This window comes from Fopius arisanus, unplaced genomic scaffold (assembly GCF_000806365.1).
Source record: "Fopius arisanus strain USDA-PBARC FA_bdor unplaced genomic scaffold, ASM80636v1 scaffold00084, whole genome shotgun sequence".
Lineage (NCBI taxonomy): Eukaryota > Metazoa > Arthropoda > Insecta > Hymenoptera > Braconidae > Fopius > Fopius arisanus.
Genome location: NW_011887823.1, coordinates 77,134 through 99,784, shown reverse-complemented (window position 1 = coordinate 99,784; position 22,651 = coordinate 77,134). Strand labels below are relative to the sequence as shown.

General features: G+C 44.5%; 4 protein-coding genes across 4 annotated transcripts in view; 1 reads left to right on the top strand and 3 right to left on the bottom strand.

The window, feature by feature from the left end:
* LOC105270319 (uncharacterized) overlaps positions 1 to 1,267 on the bottom strand; it is a 6,324-nt gene extending 5,057 nt beyond the window's left edge. Inside the window, exons 1-3 of the mRNA XM_011311172.1 lie at positions 1,191 to 1,267; positions 505 to 1,059; positions 37 to 432 (exon numbers count right to left, since the gene is read on the bottom strand). Coding sequence (XP_011309474.1) covers positions 37 to 432; positions 505 to 1,059; positions 1,191 to 1,267 — 1,028 coding nt within the window. The remainder of the gene's footprint in view (positions 1 to 36; positions 433 to 504; positions 1,060 to 1,190) is intronic.
* A 3,203-nt stretch (positions 1,268 to 4,470) lies between these two features.
* Positions 4,471 to 4,863, bottom strand: LOC105270318 (uncharacterized). Its single transcript, XM_011311171.1, has one exon. It carries the CDS (start codon positions 4,861 to 4,863, stop codon positions 4,471 to 4,473), a length of 393 nt encoding a protein of 130 aa, XP_011309473.1.
* Positions 4,864 to 14,872: 10,009 nt separating this feature from the next.
* On the top strand, positions 14,873 to 16,689 carry LOC105270317 (putative nuclease HARBI1). Its single transcript, XM_011311170.1, has 4 exons — positions 14,873 to 14,886; positions 15,265 to 15,377; positions 15,436 to 15,527; positions 16,210 to 16,689. The coding sequence occupies exons 1-4, from the start codon at positions 14,873 to 14,875 to the stop codon at positions 16,687 to 16,689; spliced, it is 699 nt and encodes a 232-aa protein (XP_011309472.1).
* Positions 16,690 to 17,413: 724 nt separating this feature from the next.
* LOC105270310 (uncharacterized) lies at positions 17,414 to 20,285 on the bottom strand. The gene is made up of 3 exons (XM_011311164.1): positions 20,218 to 20,285; positions 19,888 to 20,117; positions 17,414 to 19,225 (listed from the first exon to the last, which is right to left on the bottom strand). The coding sequence occupies exons 1-3, from the start codon at positions 20,232 to 20,234 to the stop codon at positions 18,450 to 18,452; spliced, it is 1,023 nt and encodes a 340-aa protein (XP_011309466.1). The 5' UTR covers positions 20,235 to 20,285; the 3' UTR covers positions 17,414 to 18,449.
* Positions 20,286 to 22,651: the final 2,366 nt, after the last annotated feature.

The window sequence follows — 22,651 nt, the reverse complement described above, 5'->3', positions numbered from 1 at the left end:
GTCCTTGTATGTTTGGCGCCCTCTTCAGAGCGCCACCTTTCCACAACCCCCCTCTCCGCTCGTTTCCAGATCATATCCTTAACGAAGTCTATGTGCACCCCCACTGGGTTCTCCTCTGTTGGCGCAACCTCTAGACAACCTCTTTTGGCCAGCTCGTCGGCTTTCATGTTGCCGAAGATGCCAGCGTGGCCCGGAATCCAGACCACTTCCAGCTGATTATGGGAAGCCACCCTTTCCATCAGCTCAGTACAGTCGTTGACTAATCGAGAGCAACTCTCATTCTTGAGCAGTGCCCTCAACGCACGCCTGCTGTCTGAGCAAATGTATATCTTCTCGCCGCTGTCCCCCCTGCCTAGAATTTCCCTGGCACAGGCTTTCAGGGCTGCAAGCTCTGCTTGGAGCACGGTCGTATGCGGGTCCAATCCAAGGGCCCTTGCAATTGAAGGTCCCTCAGACCAGATCCCTGCCCCCGCTCTATTACCAATTCTGGAGCCATCCGTTTACCAGACCAGCCCCTTCGGTGGCGTCCACTTTCTGTCACTCCCTAGTTGGGTTGCCCCATATCCAAGGTTGACCTTAAAACTCTTTTGGAGGTGCCATCGCGGTCCGCAGGCATCTCCTCCCCAGGACAGCAGTCCCCGAAGGTCGCTGTCCGCCGTGAGCATTGCCGCATGACCACTACTGGCCTCCTTCCATCGACCTTGCAGTCGTAATCTCGCAGCCGAGATCAGCGCCACCTCCTTAATGGGAAGGTGGGGCGGCTGGAGAAAGAGCAGAGCCTCCAGTGCTGAGGTGGAGGTCGTCCTGAGTGCCCCCGTAATTCCCAGCATCGCATGCCTGCCCGTCCTGTCTACCGTTTTCCTGTGGCAGGCTTTGTTCATTGCCGTCCACCAGACAACAGCAGCATACGCAAGCTGTGGGAGCATTATGGCCGTGTAGCTCCATTTCACGATTCTGGGCCTAGGCCCCCACGTGTTGCCAAACATCCTCCTGCATGCCCAGTAAGTCATTATGACTTTGTTCGTCTGCATGGTGATGTGCTTTTTCCAGCTGAGCCTTCTATCGAGGCATACCCCCAGGTATTTTACCTCGTTCGAAAAGCCCAGAACTGTATCATAAATGGAGGGGGGTCGTACGACACACCTCCACCTGCTAGTAAAGAGCACCATCTCCGTCTTGCTCGGGTTTACCCTGAGTCCATGAGAGGTGCACCACTGTTGAACATAGTCCAGCGCATTCTGCATCCTCCGGTGTAGTATGCCCTCATTCCTGCTACTCACGAGCAAAGCCACATCGTCTGCGTATCCGATTGCGTCTACCCCCAGTCTCTCAAGCTCAGTGAGGAGCCCGTCCGCAACGAGAAGCCACAGCAGAGGCGAGATGACACTCCCACTGGGGTCTCCACCCCTCCCTGCGAGGAGCGCTGTTCCCGCAAAGCCTCGTCTTCCAGCCTGGCCTTGCGAGCCCTGCACTTCTCCGCGCCCGTGCGTCGCTTGCGCTTGTCCTTTGGGGCAGGTTGATCCTTGGTGGGTCCTACCACGGTAGTTCCCTCCTCCGTCCCCCCTGCCGAGACCGCGGCCGTCTCCTGAACCCCTGTGGGATCGCCGGGGATTGCTGCCTCAACTGATCTGTCTGCCTCTGGCGTTCCCTCTGGGAGGGCACCGCCTTCGGCGTTGTGTGGTAATTGTGAATTGTACATAGACATCCCACGAGTATCCTAGGAAATAGAGGTCCGCCCCAGCAGAGCCTGGTTACTGGGGTAAGGCATCGCTACAATGAGGTGCTGCCTGCTGCCTCAAGGGTATCGTTAACGACACTATTCCCCAGTGCCATCCAGCCATCGGCACGATAACTCCCACCTTGGCTTGGGGAGTTGGTCTGCGACGGTGCTTTGGAGCGCCCTATCAGGGAGTTACCCCCGAGTTTGCCCCTATAGCGCTCGTTGACCGGGGTCCGGCTAGGACTAGCCAGATCCAGGCTCTGATACTTCTCAGTACCCGACCCTGGTACCCCAGCCCCTTCCTTTCCCCGGCCGTCCCACTATCCGCTACCTGACGACGCACCCGGTTGGCGCTCAGCCCTCCCCTTCGTCTCTTTACGAGCTCGTCCGGGGCCGGGGAGGAAAAAATGTATTAATTTATAATGAATCCGACAGAATGAACAAAACAATATGATTAAATCGAGGGAGAGGAGTAAGGCCAGTCAACTTGCGGCGATACGCTAATTATGACACAAAAAAAGAAGAATGAAAAGGGGGAATCGACTGAGAACCAAAAGGGGAGAAATTAGGGGGACCGAGTGTACTACAATATTCACAAATCGGGACTGTATGGACAAGTGCAAAATAATACAAATTATGAAATATATTCGGAGGCTCACCGATGGGGCGAAATTATGATTAAGGGTAAACTCGTTGGGCAGGGAATTAACAGGTGGGTACTCACGTCGATGGCCCCCAATTCCTTTCTCACGCCGTAAAAATCATCCGGGTTATCCTCTCTTTCTTCCCTCGTCCTTCACTCTCCTTCACACCTTGGTATACTGTACTCTGGCACCCCAATCTCTCCCTGCAAAAATTATCCCAACAATCTCCAAATCTCTCCAAATATCTCTACACTTCTCTACTCCGAAACATGTTAACGCTCGGGGCAGTTGCAGATTGAGTCATGGCGTCTTTTCACATGATCACCTTCTTCCTCGATTATCGGCGAGGGGTAAGGGGGTGGGGGAAGGAATATTTGGCAAGTGGGAACCCGATAGTGATAGGTTTTATAACCTAATTCACCCTAGCTTATCCTAATTATACTAATAACTGTGTAATTATTGGGAAGTAGAGGGAGGAGCCAAATATTGCCTCGTTACAGCTGTCCCGGGGGCAGTACATACATGGGGTTGAAAAAACCGTTAACTCTCTTTTTGAATTCACTGCCACGATGACTCCAGGAGTGAAGAGCTGGAAGGAAGGCTGCTCAATTACTCATACATTCAAACAGTCTCAATCAACTCTTGTTACCTCCCTGTTAAATCCCTTTCCCAATCATTCATTTCTTATTATACAACAAAAAAGGGAGAGGGTGCGTAGTAATGTTTCCGCTGTCCAAGGAATCGTATATTTATTTGGCACAAAATTAAGAAACGGGTAACATAAGGAACGTTGTTAACGGTAGTGCATGAGACCTATAAAATAAACTAATGTCTACTGTAAACTAACTAATGAGTGTGGGTCCTCGACAGCAATAAAGAAAAAGGAGACCATATCCCGAAGAAAAGAGAAAAGAAAAAGAACAAAAAAACCATAACGCCAGCGTCTCGCAACCGCGTAAACCAGAAAAAAACAATTCATCCTCCTCAAGCCGTGGTCAGTGCGAGGTCGATTTAGGAGAAACATCTGCAATCGGCGCACGTCAGTATATCATCTTCTCTCCAGCGGCCGAAGAAGAAGTAATGGCGAGCCAGGACCGGGCAGTCTTTGGCTCAGTGGTCACCGTTGCACTTCCTCCCGCCACTGTGTGGTGATTGTGGGGGGATAGGAGAGGTTTAGGGGCATCGTGGGGTGGCGTCATAGAGGGCATGGGGTGGTACTGGGAGCGGGAAGGGTAGGAGGTCGCGAAGGGACAGGAGGGGTTCAGGGTGAGGGGCCGGGGGGAACTGTGAGGGTGAGGAGGGAAGGATGGAAGGAGGGATGGGTTATATCCGTCGTCGGAGTCTAGTGGCGATGTGGAGATGGTCGATGGGGGTCTCGAGGATTTTTTTTTTCTAAAGAGGTCTTGGGGAACCTTACATAGGTGTTGACCGAGGTCTTTCAACGCCAGATTTCTATTCAGATTCCTGAGATTACCACTCAGTAAACCCCCTGTTTTCATCTCGTTGTCTCATCCCTGGCTCCCCACGGAACCGCCGGCAAGCATTACCTCGTGGGGGGCATTTCGGCAGTATGCCACCGCTCTTCCTGCACCTGTGAATAGATATAACAATACTAGGCAACCTACCTGCCAAGTTTGCCTCCCTCCTGCTTAATTCGTCAATCTCCAGTTCGTTCATGACTACCGCCGCGAAGTCACTGGTAGCCTCCCATGCCGTTTCCGTGGCCAGCATGACACCCACCAGCGCCTCGGGCGGAGTTGGTGCACCAATCGTTCTCATCTACTGATCACGGTAACAAGTGAGCCGTGGGAAAACGTAAAAGGTGTGCTCGGCGACTTCAGCCGAACCCGGACAGATCTGGCAATGCGGGGAGTCATCATGTCAGAATCTGTGTAGGAACACTCTAAAGCAACCATTCCTCGAGACCAGCTACGTGAGTTAAAAATTCATCTGGCCATGCCGCCTCACTATCACGTGCTCACTTCGGGGATGAAGCGGTAGGTCCACCTCCCCTTTGTCGAAATGCGCCACTTGGCAAGGAGCAAAACCATTCGGCAAGGCTGCTGCACCCTGCCTCACTAGCAACCTCTACCGCCTCTCCACTATCTACGGATGCTCCATTTGTAGGCGCTGGAGGTTGCTCTCTCTCTCTCCATAGAGCTTACGCCTCCCTTCCGCCACGATCTCAATGGGTGTGATCCCAGGAATGACCCCAATCGCATCGTCCGTCACGGTACGATAAGCACAGACTACCCTGAGCGCCCTCAGCCTGTAGTCTGCTGTCGTCCTCCGCCTGGTCTTCTGCGTTCTCAATGTTTCTCCCCCGATAGCTATGCTGTATGTCAGTACGGACGTACTCACCGACGCCAGCAGGGCTCTCCTCCGTTGTCCAGGACCTCCAACATTCGGCATAAGCCGAGACAGGGCCGCCCTGACTCCAGAAGCCTTGGCAGTGGAATACTCCACTTGCTGCTTAAAGTTGAGCAGGACATCAATCATCACCCCGAGGGATCGTATGTACGACCCCGAGGTCCGATCGGAGTTCCCGACTCGCAGCTAGATGGTGTCCAAGGTTTTCCGGCCCGAGGTCAGCACTGCTTCAGTCTTGTATTCCGCCAAACGAAGCCCTCGCAAAGGCAATACAAATGTCATCGATCCAAAGGCCACCAGCTTAACCTCTTGAGGTAGAATCAGTCTCAGAAACCTGTCGTGCATAGGATTCGACAGGAGCGGTCCCAGCACAGAGCCTTGTGGCACACCCCCCATGGCTCTGCGCTCCTTTGGGCCCTCTTGTGTATCATATGCTAGCACCCTGCCTGTGTAATAGTCTTCCACTATCCGGTAAAGGGACTTCGATACTGCAAGTCCCCGAAGCGCAGACATATGTGGCCAGCATATATGTCTAGCATTGGTTTAAGGGAGCGATTAATGTTCTCAATGGGGTTGGATTGTGGGTGGTAGGGAAAGGTAGTGAATTTGGTGATTCCCAATTGAGTTAAGGGTTTCGCCAGATCTTTTCCAACGGACTCTGTGCCGTTGTTGCAGAGGAAAAACTGCGGTTTTCCCCAACGCAAAATGACGGTTTCGTATAATACTTACCAAATATTTTTTGCGTTGGCTTTTCTCAGGGGTTTTATCTCCACCTACCGGATAAACACATCTTCTAGGACTAGGAGATACCGATGCTGATTCTTACTAGAGGGAAAAGAACTCATGATGTCTCCCGCGACAGTGTACCCGGGTTCGCTAATCGTTTTTTCTTTCATTAATCCTCTAGGAATTGATCAATCTGGATGAACTTCGATCATTGGCAGTGGGGGCAGGAACTTACAAATTTCCCGACATCTCTATGAATTCCGGACCACTAAAAATTTGCGTGCACTCGAATATAGGTCTTGCCGATCCCGCCATGAGCGGCATATGGGCTGTCATGTGCGTCACGTATCGTTTCGTGTCTCAGTTTCGAGGGTAGAACAATGTTCCATCCGTTTAGATCGGGGACAGTTGAGTCAATGTAGAGGCAGGGGCGGAGGAAATACAGTACGTCATCTTTTAGGGTTCAATCGGGGTTTTTGTCGGGGAAGAAGTTTATTAACGTGAGAGCGGTAAGGGAATTGTGGCAAACGCGGGAAAGGGCAGCAGGCACAGTATGGAGGGAACCTTTTCGATGGAGTATAGTCATGTATTGGGTCTGTAGTTCTAATGCCCACCTGGCCACTCGACCGATGGGAGTCTTAAAATTCAACAACCATTTTCAATTTGAGTGATCCGTCTTTACGGTAAATTTGTCCCCTTTGATGTAGGGGCAATATTTTCGTGTGGCCCAGAGTACTGCTAAACACTTATGTTCCGTCACTATATCATTTCGTTCTACAGGGGTCAATCCTCTACTGGCGAAATAAATGAGTCTATCTTGTCCGTTCGAAGAGTTTGTATGAGCAGGGTCCGCTCCAAATTCCGACTCATGCGTCAACGCCTCTCCCAATGCAACGTCGCTTGCGTCTGTCTGTACGGTGCAGGGTTTGGTAATGGCAAGGCGGGTTAGTACGGAGGGAGTTATGAGGGAGATCTTTAATTTTTTAGATGCGTTCTGGTGTTCCTCAGTCCACGTCCACGTCACATTTTTTCTGATGAATACGAGCAAGGGGATTTCGTCGTCTGAAAGGGAGGGCAAAAATCGAACATACCACCCAACCATGCCGAGAAATCTCTGTAATTGTTTAACATTCCGAGGGGGAGGGTAGTCCGTGATAGTGGTGACTTTATTGAGGTCTGCTTCTGAATCATCCGAGGTCAACAAATATCAAAAAAACCCTAATCGATCACATAGAAACTCACACTTGTCGTCAATCATGAACCATTCACACGAACCATTTATGTTCGTCACCCATACGGGTAAAAATAAAGAAATAATCTGCATATTTCCGAACGTTATCGGACCACTGCCTGGAAATTATCATATCAGTGAGGAGTTGGAACATCGCGGCCATTTTTAAGCCCGAAGAGCATCCGTTTATATTGAAAAGTTTAGGGGGCAGTACGGGAATCGCGAAGGCAGTCTTCTCCTCACTTTCTCCGTCGAGGGGGATGTGGCGGAAAGCCTGACTAACCTCGATTTTTGACAAGTAGACTGCTTCGCGCCTCCAATCTAATAGGCCTTCTAAACTTGGCATAGGCAGGTGTATAGTCACGGCCTTAAGGTAGTCAATGCATAACCGATAACTATTGTCGAGTTTTTTCACTAAGACGGACCAGCTACACCAACCACTTTCCGAGGGCTCGATAATGTCCTCTTTCAATAGTTATGCGGTCTTTTCTTGGGCAGCTTTTAAAAAGTGGGAGGCATATCGACGGGTGGTCTTTGGTATCGATATACACGGTTACAAGGGGGCAAACGGCGGCGATCTCGGGGACAAGGTTAATCCAACGTTTAAATTCGCCGTGAAGGGATTTCGACTCAGCTTCGGGAAGAAGTGCTAATTAGGCTAATTCACGAGGGGGAGGATTTGATAAATTGAGGTATAATTGCGAGGGGCCTTGACCGTCCGAGGGGTACCAGACTGTGACGGGTTGGGCACTGATTTCGATAAGGGGGCTGTCAGGGGTTCGTTTCTCTCCACAGCCTAGGGTGAATTCCAATGCTTCTAAAGCATCCATCCCGAGGATGCAATCGAATGCAAGGGCGTTAGTTAGACGGAAGGGGATGAAGCTGACTCGATTGTCCGAGGTTAGTCGCATAATAGCGCACCCGTCTCATGGGACTGTTTCCTAAGGTAACCTCTTCTCCGGTGGCTATCGCGTATTGATCTAATTTGATACCTGTCTATGTACTGATAAACGATCGGTTCACCGTCGAGTGGATGAAGGTGCGAAGCGAGTGGTTTCCCCATTTTATTTTAACGAAATGTCTATTTTCCTGGGGTTATTCTACGTCAGGGTGAGGAAAAATTTGTAGGTAATAAAGTCGGGGTTTGTCGTTAAGGCTGATCGTGAAGAGTCATAGGTTTCGGGAACACGAGGGGTAGTTAGACGGGAGTCTAGGGGGGCTGGGATTTAATGTAGATGTTTCCTGGGGGAGACTCGGGACAGTTGTGGTATCAGGATGGCGTGCGGGAAGGTTAGTGTGTCTAAGGGTGCGGGGGGTTTCGGTTATGGAGGGAGTTAGGGTACCGACCGGTTCAGGAAGGGAGCGGGTTGGTGTGATTCTGGGGAGGGTTGTACAGATACAAGAGGTGTAGGTTCGGGGGGGTTCCTGTATCTGGGTTTTTTTTTTTTTTTTTTTTAATAGATGTTTTGGAGAACCTTGCATAGTTTCTGGGCTTGGTCAATCAAGGCCAGATCTCAGATTCCTACTGAGTAAACCCCCTTTTTCTTCCTCTCGTCGCCTAATGCCGTGAACCCCCAGAGAAACCTAACGGCAGGCATGACCTCGCGGGGGGGGGGGGGCATCAGCAGGCAACCCTGCTCTCCCAGCACCTGTGGTGTAAGAGTATTTTTCCCGGGTCAACACCCCAGGATATTCCTCGAACTATTCTGGCTGCCGCCTCTATCGTTCACGATTGGGCGCCAGCCAGGTTTTTCTGGAAAACCTGACGGAAAACCAGCCGCGATGGAATTTCGTCAACTCCGCGGACTTTCGGTGGCGGGCCTCACAGTGCCGAGCCAGCATCAGCATGACACGGTAGACTGGGCGAGGTTCACCAACGTACGAGTAACTTCAATCACTAACTTTTGCCGCGCGTACGGCATCGTCAACGATATCCTTCAGGGAATGTATTCCCCAGACTCTCGTGGAGGGATATGACCATCCCTCGCACGTTGTACTCTCTCCTCTGGGGTGGCTCAACCCCAGACAAGACACAGATTACCTGCGAATCCTTCTCACCCCGCAGGGCGCCGAACTGCTCGAGGCACATGCGACGTAGGTATCCGGAGGCCTTTCTCACCCACTGTGGGTCATCCGTTACCCCACTGCCAACAATCAGCTCGACGGGATTCCGGGGGGGCGCTAGTCCTTTCACCTAGCCGTTGGTCCCTGGTCTAAGTCAACGGCGCCCTTCGGAACCACCCAGTTGGAACGCCTGTACGTCGGCTCTGGACTCCCTAACACAGCTGGGTGGATTTCCGAATTGGGAAACAGCTATCGTCAGCGCCATCACAGTGTCCGAAACATGGTCTCACCCTACCACGTTTCTTCCCACTATGTGATTGGTCAAATTCACCTTCGGAGCGGCCTGACTGGCCGTCGTCCGATGGTCTACTCATCTTTCGCTCGGCTATTTCAGCCGGCGTTAGATGTCGTTCCTTTCACCTAGTAACTTTACTAGTGTTTTCACTAGTAACGAGAAAAATCTCGTTACAGTGGACATTCAAGGTATTATTGTCTCACCCACCTGCCACGTTAATTGCCCTCCTGCGAAGTTCATCAACTCGGAGTTCCTTCATGATCATTGCTGCAAGGTCACTCGTTGGCTTCCATGCGACCTCACCGGCAAGCATGGCACCCACCAGCGCTTCGGGCGCGGTCGGCCCGCCTATTTCTGCCACCCAACGGTCACGCTGGCGCGCAAACCACGGGCACATGAAAAAGCCGTCTTCTGCATTTTCGGCACCCCTGGGCAGATCGGGCAATCCGGGGAATCATCATGTCCGAATCTGTGGAGGGAAGCCCTGAAACACCCGTGCCCCGTCAGTATCTGGGTGAGGTAGAAATTTACCTCGTCGTGACGTCTGTCGACCCATGCGGCCACTTCCGGTATCAAGCGGTGCATCCATCTTCCCTTCATCGAGGAACGCCACTTCGCCTGCCGCTTCACGAGGCTTGAGCGACTCGCTTCAAGCGCTGCCTCAGCCATCACGCCCCTGTCGAGAGGCTGCCCGGCTGCTGCCGGTGATAATTGCTCCTTCCGTCTATAAAGGGAGTACCTCTCTTCAGCCAGTATCTCAATCGGTGTCATTCCAGCAATGACGCCGATTGCGTCATCCGAGACTGTTCTATACGCACTGGCCACCCTGAGCGCATTCAGCCTACATCCAGCCGCCATCCTGCGCCTACTCTCCTTCTTCCTCAGCACCTCCCCCCAGATTGAGATGCCATATGGCAGCACCGAGGTGCTCACCGATGCTAACAGCGCTCTCCTTCTCTGCCCCGGTCGGCCTATGTTTGGCATAAGCGGGGAAAGTGCCGCCCGGACACCAGAGGCCTTGGCGGTGGAGTACTCCACCTGCTGTTTGAACTTAAGTCGGGCATCGATCAGCACCCCAAGGTACCGTATATACGACCCTGAGGTGAGCGCGAAGTCACCGACTCGCAGCTTGATGGTCTCTAAGGTCCTCCGCCCCGAGGCTAGCACTGCTTCAGTTTTTTGGTCCGCGCGGTGCAACCCGACCGACTCCATCCAGTGGTGTACCGTGTCGTACGCTCTTTCGAAGACAATGCGGAATTCGTCGATGTGCTTGCCTACTATCACAAATTCAACAACATCCGCGAACGCCACCAGCCTAACCTCCTGAGGAAGGACCAGCCTCAGTAGGCCATCGTACATAGCGTTCCACAAGAGCGGTCCCAGCACGGAGCCCTGTGGTACACCTCCAGTGACCTCGTGTACCCTGGGGCCCTCCTGTGTATCGTACATCAGGACCTTGTCCGTAAAATAGGCCTCCACTATCCTGCGTAAATATTCAGGGACTCCGAATCTTTCAAGCGCGGCCATGATGCAATTCCACCTGGCCGAGTTGAACGCGTTTCGAATGTCAAGCGTAGCAATGAGGCAGTATTTCTTTGCCCCTGTGCTCCATCTAGCTCCTGCGATGGCATCCCTGGCCGTTGACACTATCAGGTCAATAGCTCCGAGCGTCGATCTCCATCGCCTAAATCCATGCTGGTTGGTAGCCAGCAGGGGGTCGATGATGGTCTCGATCCTCTTGTGGACAATCCGTTCCAGAATCTTGCCCGCTGTGTCCAACATACCGAGGGGACGATACGATGTTGGCTCGTCCTGTGGCTTCTTCCCATTAGGGAGCAACACCAGCCTCTGCTTCTTCTACGCTCTGGGAAATGTGCCGTCTATGAGGCATGTATTATAAAGTGTAACGTGGTATTTTTACCAGTTACTGGTTCTCGACCGTTTCGCGATTTTTGAGACTTCCACCAGACGGGAAGTCACCTTCAATGGCGAGAATTCTGCAAAGAGAGGAAAGTATTTAATTGATTTTATTTTTTTTTATTTTAAATCAAAATTACGCGCCACTGCATTTCAAGCCGAGGACATCGCCAAGGATCCCTGGACGCCGAAAGATGTCATCGGACTCCGAATTTCTGATGATAACTGGATTTTCGACGTGGCAGACAATGGAACCACAATCCAGATATCAATTACGACGGAAGTGACGCAGTTTGCTGAGCTCGAGGCTGAGCTGATTGGCAATTTATGAAAGATAGGATGAGAATTATCAGAGGAGAGTTACTATTCTTTCGAAGTAGTTTGTAACGCAAAAATTGTTCTAGATTTTATTAGGCAGCGCTGAGGATATATTATCATTCATGATAATTAAGGAAATTGATATGAAGCATCGCCAAAAATGTGTAGCACATGCGGGATTATTATCAGTGCAAAATTATTATCTGTATCGTGCATGGCCATTTGATTGGGATTGGTGGATGATGACGATGTCATCCCGCCCAATTATCTAATTCATCGCGCTACCTACTTGTTGCCGATTCACGTGTGTCTCAAAATTCACTTCCCGTTTGGTGATTGTTCAGACTGGACCTTTGTGATCTCAAATATTAGAGGACGCCCTTTTGCTAACACGGACGCCGAGGATGAAGACTTGAAAACAGTCTCCGGAGACTGGTGATATAGTCCCCCACGTCTTCATCTACTCCCTGAAATCTCTGCTGTATGTGCTGCCAAATGTTCTCTTCTTAATCGCTGAAGCAGTACATCCGTTGGAAAGCTCTCAAAAAATTATTATAACTCCTGATATTTGGCAATTCTGTCCAATACCAGGAGTGTGCATTGTTTTTAAAGGCTAAGGGGGGGCCTGAAGATTCTCCAGTGGGATAGGGGGGTACTGGTTGGGGGTGTGGGAACGGGGCTTAAAGTGAGATTGTTATGGGGGGGTGCTTAGAAAGTCACTCGATGTACAGGGGGTAGTTGGTCTAAGGGTTGCATCCTTGATGGATCCTCTGTCGATTGTTCAAAGCTAATTGGGTCCTGGTAAGTCCCGAGAGTTTGTCCTGAACGAAGGGCGTAATGAGAACGAGTCATCGGACTCGGGAACAACTTCAAACCCGACGGTGGTAGAGATACTGGGGTTAAAAGCATTTCCATGGAATCGACCTCATCGTTCCAGGGCCGGACAATCTCTGAATGTTTGTCGAACCTCGTAACGGAACGATCGGGTCGGGGGGGAAATGAACAGACAGAATGAAGAGAGCGGGATGTTTTGTTCAGATTTTCAATTTTCAAATTTATTTGACTATTGTGTTATTTGTTAATTTTTCAAATGCAACTGCAGTTTTTCCAAATTTTTAAAAATTTCTAAGTTTTATTCAATAGTTTTTTTTGTCCATTAAATTTAGTCATTTGATTTCACTACTGAAAAGTGATTCTAGTTCACGTAAACAAATCCTCTCTGGAATGCGTTGGGTTACTCCGCAACGGTAAGCCTCAGGAACAATAGAAAAAAATATATAAATAGACCGCGTGTGCCGTATATACAGGGTGTCCCAGAAGTACGTGCCGATAATTAACCGGCATGTACAGGGGGTGAGTCTGACCCAAAAAGTCCTTTACTACTTTTGGATCAGAAGCACCCCTCCGGAGATACTGGGGTAAACAGGACAGCCAATGACGCTCCCGCGTTAAGCGGCAGTACGTCGGTGTGGTTGTCGCGCTCGAGTGTGAGTGATTCCCCTTCGAGCCAGAAGGAGGCGGGATCACGTTCCACATTCACCCGTGAGGGTGAGAGAGAAGTCATGGTATTCTCTCTCACTCTCTCGCATCACTCCGCGGCAATGTTCTTGCAGTTATCTTTTAAACAATTGGGTTTTTGGGATTTTTCCATTGATTATTATTTGTCGCAAATTGAATTTGCAACAAAATAATCTCAAGGAAAAATCACCTAAGCCCAATTGTTTATTTTATATCAGCAACAAACACTTTCATCCTTTTTAAATGTTATAAAAAAAATGATGGGCCGTTCGGCATTTGTCCGTCAGATGTGTTTTGTTGCAAATTCGATTTGCAACAAAAAATAATCAATGGAAAAATCTTCGAAAGCCCATTGTTTATTAGATAATTGATCAAGAGGGTGTTTTTAACGAAAAATCGAAAAATCACCGCGATCGCTCCGTCGATTTTAGAGATAATTGTTTAATTATTAATTATCTCATCAACCGAGACTTTGACAAAATTTTATAAGGAGAACTTTTTTTTGTTAAATCTCATTAACAAAAAAAAAGATTCTCCCATAAATTTTGCTAAATCTCATGGTTGATGAGATAATTAATAATTAAACAATTATCTCTAAAATCGATGGAGCGATCGCGGTGATTTTTCGATTTTTCGTTAAAAACACCCCCTTGATCAATTATCTAATAAACAATGGGCTTTCGGAGATCTTTCTATTGATTATTTTTTGTTGCAAATCGAATTTGCAACAAAAAACATCTGATGGATAAATGCCGTACGGCCCATCGTTTTTTTTATAACATTTAAAAAGGATGAAACTGCTTGTTGCTGATATAAAATAAACAGTTGGGCTTAGGTGATTTTTCCATAAGATTATTTTGTTGCAAATTCAATTTGCAACAAATAATAATCAATGGAAAAATTCCAAAAACCCAATTGTTTAAAAGATAACTGCAAGAACATTGCCGTGGAGTGATGCGAGAGAGTGAGAGAGAATACCATGACTTCTCTCTCACGCTTACGGGTGAATGTGGAACGTGATCCTGCCTCCTTCTGGCTCGAAGGGGAATCACTGACACTCGAGCGCGACAGCCACACCGACGTACTGCCGCTTAACGCGGCAGCGTCATTAGCTGTCCTGTTTACCCCAGTATCTCCGGAGGGGTGCTTCCGATCCAAAAGTGGTAAAGGACTTTTTGGGTCAGACTCACCCCCTGTACATGCCGGTTAATTATCGGCACGTACTTCTGGGACACCCTGTAGAGTTCATTAACGACAAGACCTAATTTGTGTTCACTTTTAAACATATTCTATTTGTATCGAAGTAAACGGTTACACTTTAGTTGGAACTTAATAAACTAAAATATCTGAAATTGCTGAGATCGAGTCCATCGTTACTCGACCATTCTACCGTACATTACAAGGTTTTATAACCTAATTTACTCTAGCTTATCCTAATTATCCTAATAACAGTGTAATTATTAGGGGGCAGGGGGAGGAGCGCAAGTATTGTATCGTCACAGAATATCAACAATACTCAATTGAAAAAAGAGCCTATTATTAGCCTAATTAATTACGAGAAAGGAGGTGGAATATTCTCTATCAATGCACTTAACAAAATTTTTCACAAGAAACTTACAAATTAGGTCCTAGGTTCAACGACACCATTTTCAGTTGTTAAAAAGCTTCATTTGTGCCACATAATGCATGGCACGCAAAAAAGAAACAGTTTCACACAGTTTTCTCGTATTTCCAACTATTTAGGTGACAGATGCATTGCTAAGAGTAATCGACGATAACAATTTTACAATTTATTTTTCGAAATCACTCGTTCATAATCAGTATGGTTATAACGCCAAAGGTTTACCTAATCATTGTGATTCACTAAAATTATTGATTGCATTAAATTACACTGAATCTTTCTGACTGATTTGTTAGGATTAATGTCAGGAGTATTAAATATTCGATAATAAATATCAAATTAATCATGAAAAACTACGCCGAGTTTTCGGTTCAACTTAACCACGGTTAACGCGTGGTTAAGTTAAGTTGGTACCCCCCACCACCGCTCCGTTTCCTCTGTGCTGGAAATGGCGGTGCCTGTGTTTGCGTGTGTAATCGATTCATATTTGAATATTGCATATGTGGTTTTCATTAAATTTTTGTAATGAACATCGTTATCGGTGATTTAATTAGTGGTGGTGGACGTTATCGTCTTATTCGACGTAATACAGAACCAGTTAACCACTTTGAAACTCTCCCAGAAATACAATTCAGGGAACGATACCGTTTGTCAAAAAGAGCATTTATACACGTGCTCCGGAGAATAGAGTATGGTCTGAGAAGACCGCTCCGAAAGTAATTATTATTTTTTATAATCGCTTTGCACTGGGGGTCGATGAATTACTTTAAAGTATTATCTATGCCCCGGTGTGAGGTTGAACTCACAAACTGTGCGCAGTACATGAGTACTGATTTATAGAAACCACAGGATCTCTCCGACTATTCAGTTATTAGTGGCTCTACGTTTTTTTGCTACTGGTTCCTATTTGATTACTGTGGGAGACACAATCAACATAAGTAAATCAGCAACCTGTAGGATTGTCCATTGAGTAGCTCCAATTATAGCAGGCTTGAGCCCTGATTACATCAGATTTCCATCAACTCCAGAAGCACAAAGACAAGACTGAGCTGTTTGCCAGACCTGGATTCCCCAGTGCCGTAGGCTGCGTTGATCGTAGACAAGTTCGAATTCAGATAGGAGTATTCATTGAATTTATCCCACATGTAATGAATCCAAAGAGTGAATATTTTATCCCTCCTAGCGTAAATCGTCCACGTATGGGGTGTTATCATTGGAATATATATATATATATAGATATATTTTGATATGCATAGCGCCAAAAAAAGCTGACAAAAAACATTACATGCTTTTTTTTAAAAAGGATCGCTCATAATTTCAATGTACAGAGACTTCAGTACAGCTGTCCATCTTAAGAAATTCAAGTTGAGACTTACGATACTAAATTGACATTCATGGAAGGCTCCAGTTGAGATTTTCAAAATCTTGACTTGAATTTTCCAAGCCTCACCCTGAGACTGACAGGTGCCACCTGTGGTTAGGACTTTCGAAAAGTCATTTTAAAAGATTGAACTTGAGATTTTAGAAATCTCAAAATCCGTTTTTTTTTCGGGTGTTGTAGAAACGTCTGTTATTTCTCATAATTGAAATTGCTGAATGGACTCAACGATCAGCTCATTCGTTAATAATAATGTATATGTTATCTGTTATTGAGAATCTTTCAATTGAAATTGCCGAATTATTTCAATTGAATTTTCGACAGTTCAGAATTTTTTCCATAATTCCCATTTCCCTTTTAGCAAATACAGAATTTTTTTTGCAGGTGGTGAAAACGGTGAGCTGTAGCGCAACCGATATGGCTGGTTCTCTATAAATGTACAAGGGATCTGCAATGCAAGATTGGAGTTCACGAATTTTTTGGCTCGTTGGCCCGGCTCCACACACGACACGGGGGTAGTTCGTCACTCCAGAATTTGTCATTTACTTCATCAAGGGGTGTACAGAGATGCTGTTCTCCTCGGAGATTCTGGTTATCCTGATCTCCCGTTCCTGATGAGACCCCTAAGGAATCCTCAAACAGCTGCTGAGCATCTGTACAATGAAGCTCAAATTCGCACACGCAACTGTATTGAGCGTTGCTTTGGGGTATGGGCCAGAAGGTTTGCGGTGGTGGAGATAGGTTGGCGATTTTGTACTCCTGGGAGAACTGTGGCCGTAATTATTGCTACTGCTGTACTACACAACATTTCTCTATTATTTCGTCATTTCCCCGACGAGAAGCCGATGTGGAGGCATACAATGCAATTCATGCAAACATTGCACTAGGTCACGGCAATACTATGCGACAACAGCTGGTGACCGGATATTTTCAACAGTAAGTTTCTGTTTCTTATGAGGTATTTTAGTTTTACTGAACGATGTTAGGGGAAAATATTGAAAGGGCGTTTTTGGAGATAATCAAATTGTCCACAAAAAAGGTCTTTGACCTTTTCTCCTAAAATCCCTCATTAGTGAATCCTGAATTGTTATTCAGCCTCACTTTAATGTGAAAATGGAATTACTAATGGATTAAAATCCGTAGATTGCAACACCAACAATATAAACATGCATCATAAAATGATTAACAAGTCATCGAGAAAATGTAGATGTAGGTTTACGAAATTATCAGACCCTTCAGCAAGGGATGACCTTCTAGGGCGTGAGGATGACGAGTCAAGCGATCCAATCTAGAATATCTCACTTATCCATATTAATGCAATAACAATTATGATTTTAGATCCTAAAAGTATTTTTTTTTGTAGGCTTATTTGAATACATTGGTCTATGTCTCAAACCAAAGGCGATTGTGGAATAACACTGTGATGAATTAGAAAGTATAAGCATATATTTTTGTAGTAGTCAGGGCTGGCGCCTCAATTAAAATAATTAAATATGTATTTCAATTGTTATTTATTCATTGGAAACGTCTGCTCATCAACCATGAATGCCAACGGACTCCTTTCAATAGCAGGAATTCGAAAAAAGAAACAAGATACAAAAAGCCAAGGTAAGAAGTTTTCATAATGTTAGATGCAGAACACTATCCTCCATTGCGTATTAACTGGCTGTATTTAAATATTATATTGAACACTTCATGAACAGCTTAACATTTCAATCAACATTAGATTATCACACGTCCTGGAATGAAGGTACTTTCATCTCGTAACTGTAATTAAATAGTAAGTATTTGGGAGTCCATAATGCATAACGTACGACTGAGGGAACATACAAAATCTTTTATGCCTCTAGGGACGGAAACCCGCGATTCTAAATCTTATACTATTCTTCCCTTATTTTTAGCCACAGCTCATGAAAAATTACCCCTCGCAATATACATTAACTTCTGCATTTTTATGTCGGAAACTAAATTTTATCACTATCTTACTCTTTACATTGATATTGTAATGTCTACGATAACATACGAAATCTCTTCCGTACAGAATTGCGAACGACTAACGATCACCTTATAACTATAAGCAAACAATTGAATTTTTGTATTACTAATGTTCAACATCAGTAAAGCCTTGACTACGAAATAGTTATGTTAAGTGTATTGAACTTCCTAGAAAAAAGAACAAGAACTTCCTTCGAAAAGACGTTTAGGAATGGTTTCAGTGGGTTTTCAACGTGCTCTTTGTATATAAATAAAAATAAATAGTAATGCATGGATTACACATTGGTACTCATCCATAAAAACTACCTGAACAATAACAAATCATAATAATCACTTCTCCATATTTTTAGGACTCATTACTTTACAGTTAGTTCAAGTCAGACAACTCTCATCGGAAGTAATAATCATATAAGTCACAGCTCAAGAATATTTTGTACTTGGCACCTTTCAATCCCTGTTATTTTTCATTACAAAGAAATTTCGATTATTAATACTTCCATTTTAATAATCTTCATAGTAACTTCTCCGCACAAAGGCTAACATCTAGATACATCTATTTTTCTGTAACATGAAAAACCAGAACTTTTCTTTAATACTTAATACGAAAATCTTACGTTCAGCAATTCTTATTTGGTTTTACTCATTGATTTGTTCATTCCCCCTTTGTTGTTCTTTCCAAATTATTCTTCAAATCCTCCCATTTCAATCTTTTCTTCTCCAATTGCAGCTGTAGCAAATCATTTTTGAGATCCAATCTCTTGAGTTTCAGGCGTTCTTTATGGAGTTTAGTTCTTTTGATGTCAATGTTAATTTTGTTCTCTTCAGAACAGCTCACGGTTTCGTGTTGAAAGTTGATTCCATCATGCGGTGCATCGAGAATGTTTGGAGAAGAGCGAAACTGATTTTGCATGTCGATCCTTTTTTCCAGCTGGAGCTCCGATTCATCCCAAACAAAATTTAAAAAATTAGTAATGGTTTCAATAACTGCACTATAGTTAAGAGAAGTAATGCGTGTCACCTTCCAGGGAGCAGAGTTTTCCGCCACCTTCTTTAGGACGACAAATTCATGTAGCTGCACAAAGTCTGTATCCTCATTAATATCAACAATACCTTTTTTATCATCAACAAAATCTGCTTTCTTAATGTCTTGCTTCAGTCCAGTTGTATCGTTAGGCTTCAGTATTTTCACAGGTTTTTTCAGGTTCTTCACAGACATTTTTGACCAGTCTGGAAGTTGCCCGGAGTCTCGAAGATATCTATGAATAGCCTGATTCCCTTCAATTGGATCCTCCAGTCCATCATCATCGTCACCCACAATGAATAGAGCATCTGAATCATAGGGATTTTTGGGGGGCTCTACCTGACGCCCAATTACCTTTAATATTTTCTCCATGAGCCGGTCGGATTTGAAATTTTTGATGCCACCTCCTAAAATCGATAATAACTATTAGTAACTCCTCATTGTCTATTGAATACGTCCTCAGCTCTAGGGAAGACTATCAAAAGTTTCACTAATCACGAAAAATGTTCGAATTTTTAACTGCAATATAAGAAATTCTGTACACGTACAGAGTGAAGAAGAGTGTCATGAACAGGGTCATACATTTTCTAAAAAATCTATCCAACTTTAATGGATGTGTTATTAATGGACATAGACGTGTCATTTTTTAATGGGCGTGTCATTTTCAGAGGAACTCTACTGAATTCATGTAAGGGTTAAGTAGAAAATAATCATGAAATTTCGATTCCCCTGGGAGTGGAATCGAGCTCAACATTTTCAATTAATACAAGTAATACTTTCAAGTAAGGATTCGTTAAGTCACTTCAACTTGCAATTAAACATGGGCATTGGAGCATTAAATTTTATTGAATTAATATTAAATTACAAACTCAAGAATAACTTTTCATGATTTATATGGATTTCTATGGAAGAAAAATCACAGTTTTCCATAAGTTTTTCAACGAAATTTCGAATTTTCAATACGGAAATTTCCACTGAAATCTGTCATGATCATTTCAGCAGATTTTTTGTCTGCAAAATATACCTGTTTTCACGTTCTCGCTAGACTCTGTTACCACATAACTCTTACCCTTTTTCTTTAAATTGTTCCAACAATTTTTCAACATGTCAAGAGTACGGAGGCGATCTGCATTGACATTATATTCTTCGTGAACACTGTTCCAGGCTTTATCTTTATCTCCTTTTGATGTAGAATGGGTTTGTTTGCATTCAATTATTTCACCAAACTTCTGGATGATAGTGACAAGAGACATCTTTTCATCTTGAGTGAAATTTTGGGCTCGAACTTTGGTGGATTTTCTACAAATATAAAATTATTTTTAAAGTTGAAAAAAATAATGTATGGACACGATGATTCATTGTGAAAAACTTTGAATTAAAACACTTATTTCATCCTTACGTGTCATTGTTAGCCATTGCATATTGGATTTCTTTAACGCCTGTCTTAATGGAACACTAATATTCTATGCTTTGCTTTTTTATTAGACTCAATTAACTAGAAACCAGTAACTGAGGAAATAAACACCGAGTTTTGTTGTCTTAAATCATCCGCCATTTCCCTCTCGATTGATGCCGGTAGGAAAAATCATTCTCCTCACGTAGGTTATGTGGTGGGAGGTCCCAACTTAACTTAACCACGCGTTAAGCATGGTTAACTTGAACCGAAAACTAACCCCTAGAAGTATTAATTTCTCCTGTTTTAAGCCTACTTTTCGGAAATAGCTTTTCGAGAATAGAGTCAGAATAGGGTGAATTGCTCGAATAATATGGAAATAACAAATTTTCATTCACAATTCTAATTTTATTCAGTTATTAAAGTAATATTCATCAGATTCATCAAATTTCCTGTCATTATTCCACGACTCACATTTGGAGCACAGATTTTCAATTTTGCTCTTTCACCGCTTTAATTGATGTAATTCGTTATAAAGCTCAATAGGTATTTTTTATTTTACATTTTGTGTATAAAGAAAAAAACATTGATAATAAAAAAAATTCAACTCATTCAATTTTTTCCAAAGTTTCCGGTAATGTAGTCCAAGTCCCGTAAATTTTACTTTTTGTTGATCGGTGATTTCCAGCACCAATCGAATGTTTATTCCTTGTCAAATGTTTGAAAATTGAATCCCTTTAATTTATGGTCAATAATGAATTATATATAACACAATTTTATTGGTTTCATTGTACGAAATTGCGGAATTGAAACACGAAGGAAACCGCGAAAAAACAATTGGGAACTGTTCGTACCAAGGGATCATTCCCCGACTACTACTATTGATGACTACGATTGATGAAGACTGACTACATCCTCGTTATTACCCAAAATACTTTTCAATACTACTAACTACATAATGGCTGACAATCAACTAATTAACTGTACCCGTAGTGACGACTAACTTTAGGTGCTTTAGTACACTCCTTTTAACTTCGCTTCTTCAATTGTCTTAATCCATGCATGTATGGGAGTTAAGATGTGTTAATAAAGCAGGGGACATGGTACTGGCTTGATGCACCAGGTCCGGACATCTGCGCCTCCTGGTGATAACGCACTGGGCGACAATTCCAAGGATTGTACCTTATCACGTTTACTTTTTCAGGGTACAGAGCACAGCTTTGGTGATCCCATCAATTTTCAAAGTACATTACACCGACAAATATCAAATTCTCCAAAAACTTCAGCAAAGTTTGATGCATTATCTGTAATAGTGGCCGTAATTTTTCTGTCAACTCCAAAATCTTTGTGAATTTGATACAAGGGCTCAGCTATTCAATCATAAATATGGCCACCATAGAATGGCGACATATGATGCTCTTCAACAGACTTCTGGTCAGGACAGTAAAATGTTGGCACTCATTGAGACAATGAAATTAAAAACCTCTTTACAAGCAGTTGACTGCCAGTGAGTTGATATAAAAATAAATTGAATATCGTTGGGGCATTATCAAAGCGGCACAAATTCTAATCTTTCACAATTTTTGGAAATTCTCAAGAATTACCAGTAATTGTGAAAAATTTTCAAGAATTGTCGAATATGATTAACTGTTGACAATAGTTGACAAAAAAAATTGCAAAATTTAACGAGAACTGACAAAAAATAACTACAATTGATAAAATAACCATTTTTTTTAATTCGAAAATTTTCAAGACTCTTTGACATTTTCCAGCAATTTCCATCCATTTTCCAAGTTTCCTTAAGATCTTTTGAAAAGGACGCGAATTCCTAAATTCGATAGTTTTGGGCTCGACAGACATCTTCGACTGATTATTTCAATTTATCTTTCAGATGTTCCCAGTCCTGAATTTTTTCTCATCTATTCGAATGTCTCTACATTTAACGTGACTCGAGTGTAGCTTAATTTATTGAAGAAAACGGGGAACTTTGTCATCACATATGATTTTCACATATGATTTTCAACTACACATCTATTCACTTCGGCTGCGGCTAGGAAAGGGTTTTTTTTTCTCTTCGAACTTATGTCAGTCATAATGCAAATATTCGAACTGGATTGACACATTGTCGGTCAACGCCACAGCGGTTTGAGTATTCAAATAATTAATGTTTTGTGACGAGGTAATATTTTTGGCCCCTGCCCCCTGCCCCCTAATAATTACATTGATCGTTTATAGGTAGAACTAGGGTAAGCGCGGTTAAGTTAGGTTACAAAACCTGTCACCATTGTGTTCCTACTCCCGAAATGTTCCTTCTCCCTACCCTGTTCCCCCTTGCCTCAGTACTCCCATCCGCAGTGGAAGAAGAGCCTCGTTCCCTTGGCATCGGCACTCACCACTGAAGAAATGAAGAAGACGGATGCAAAAGAGAACCCCCCCCCCC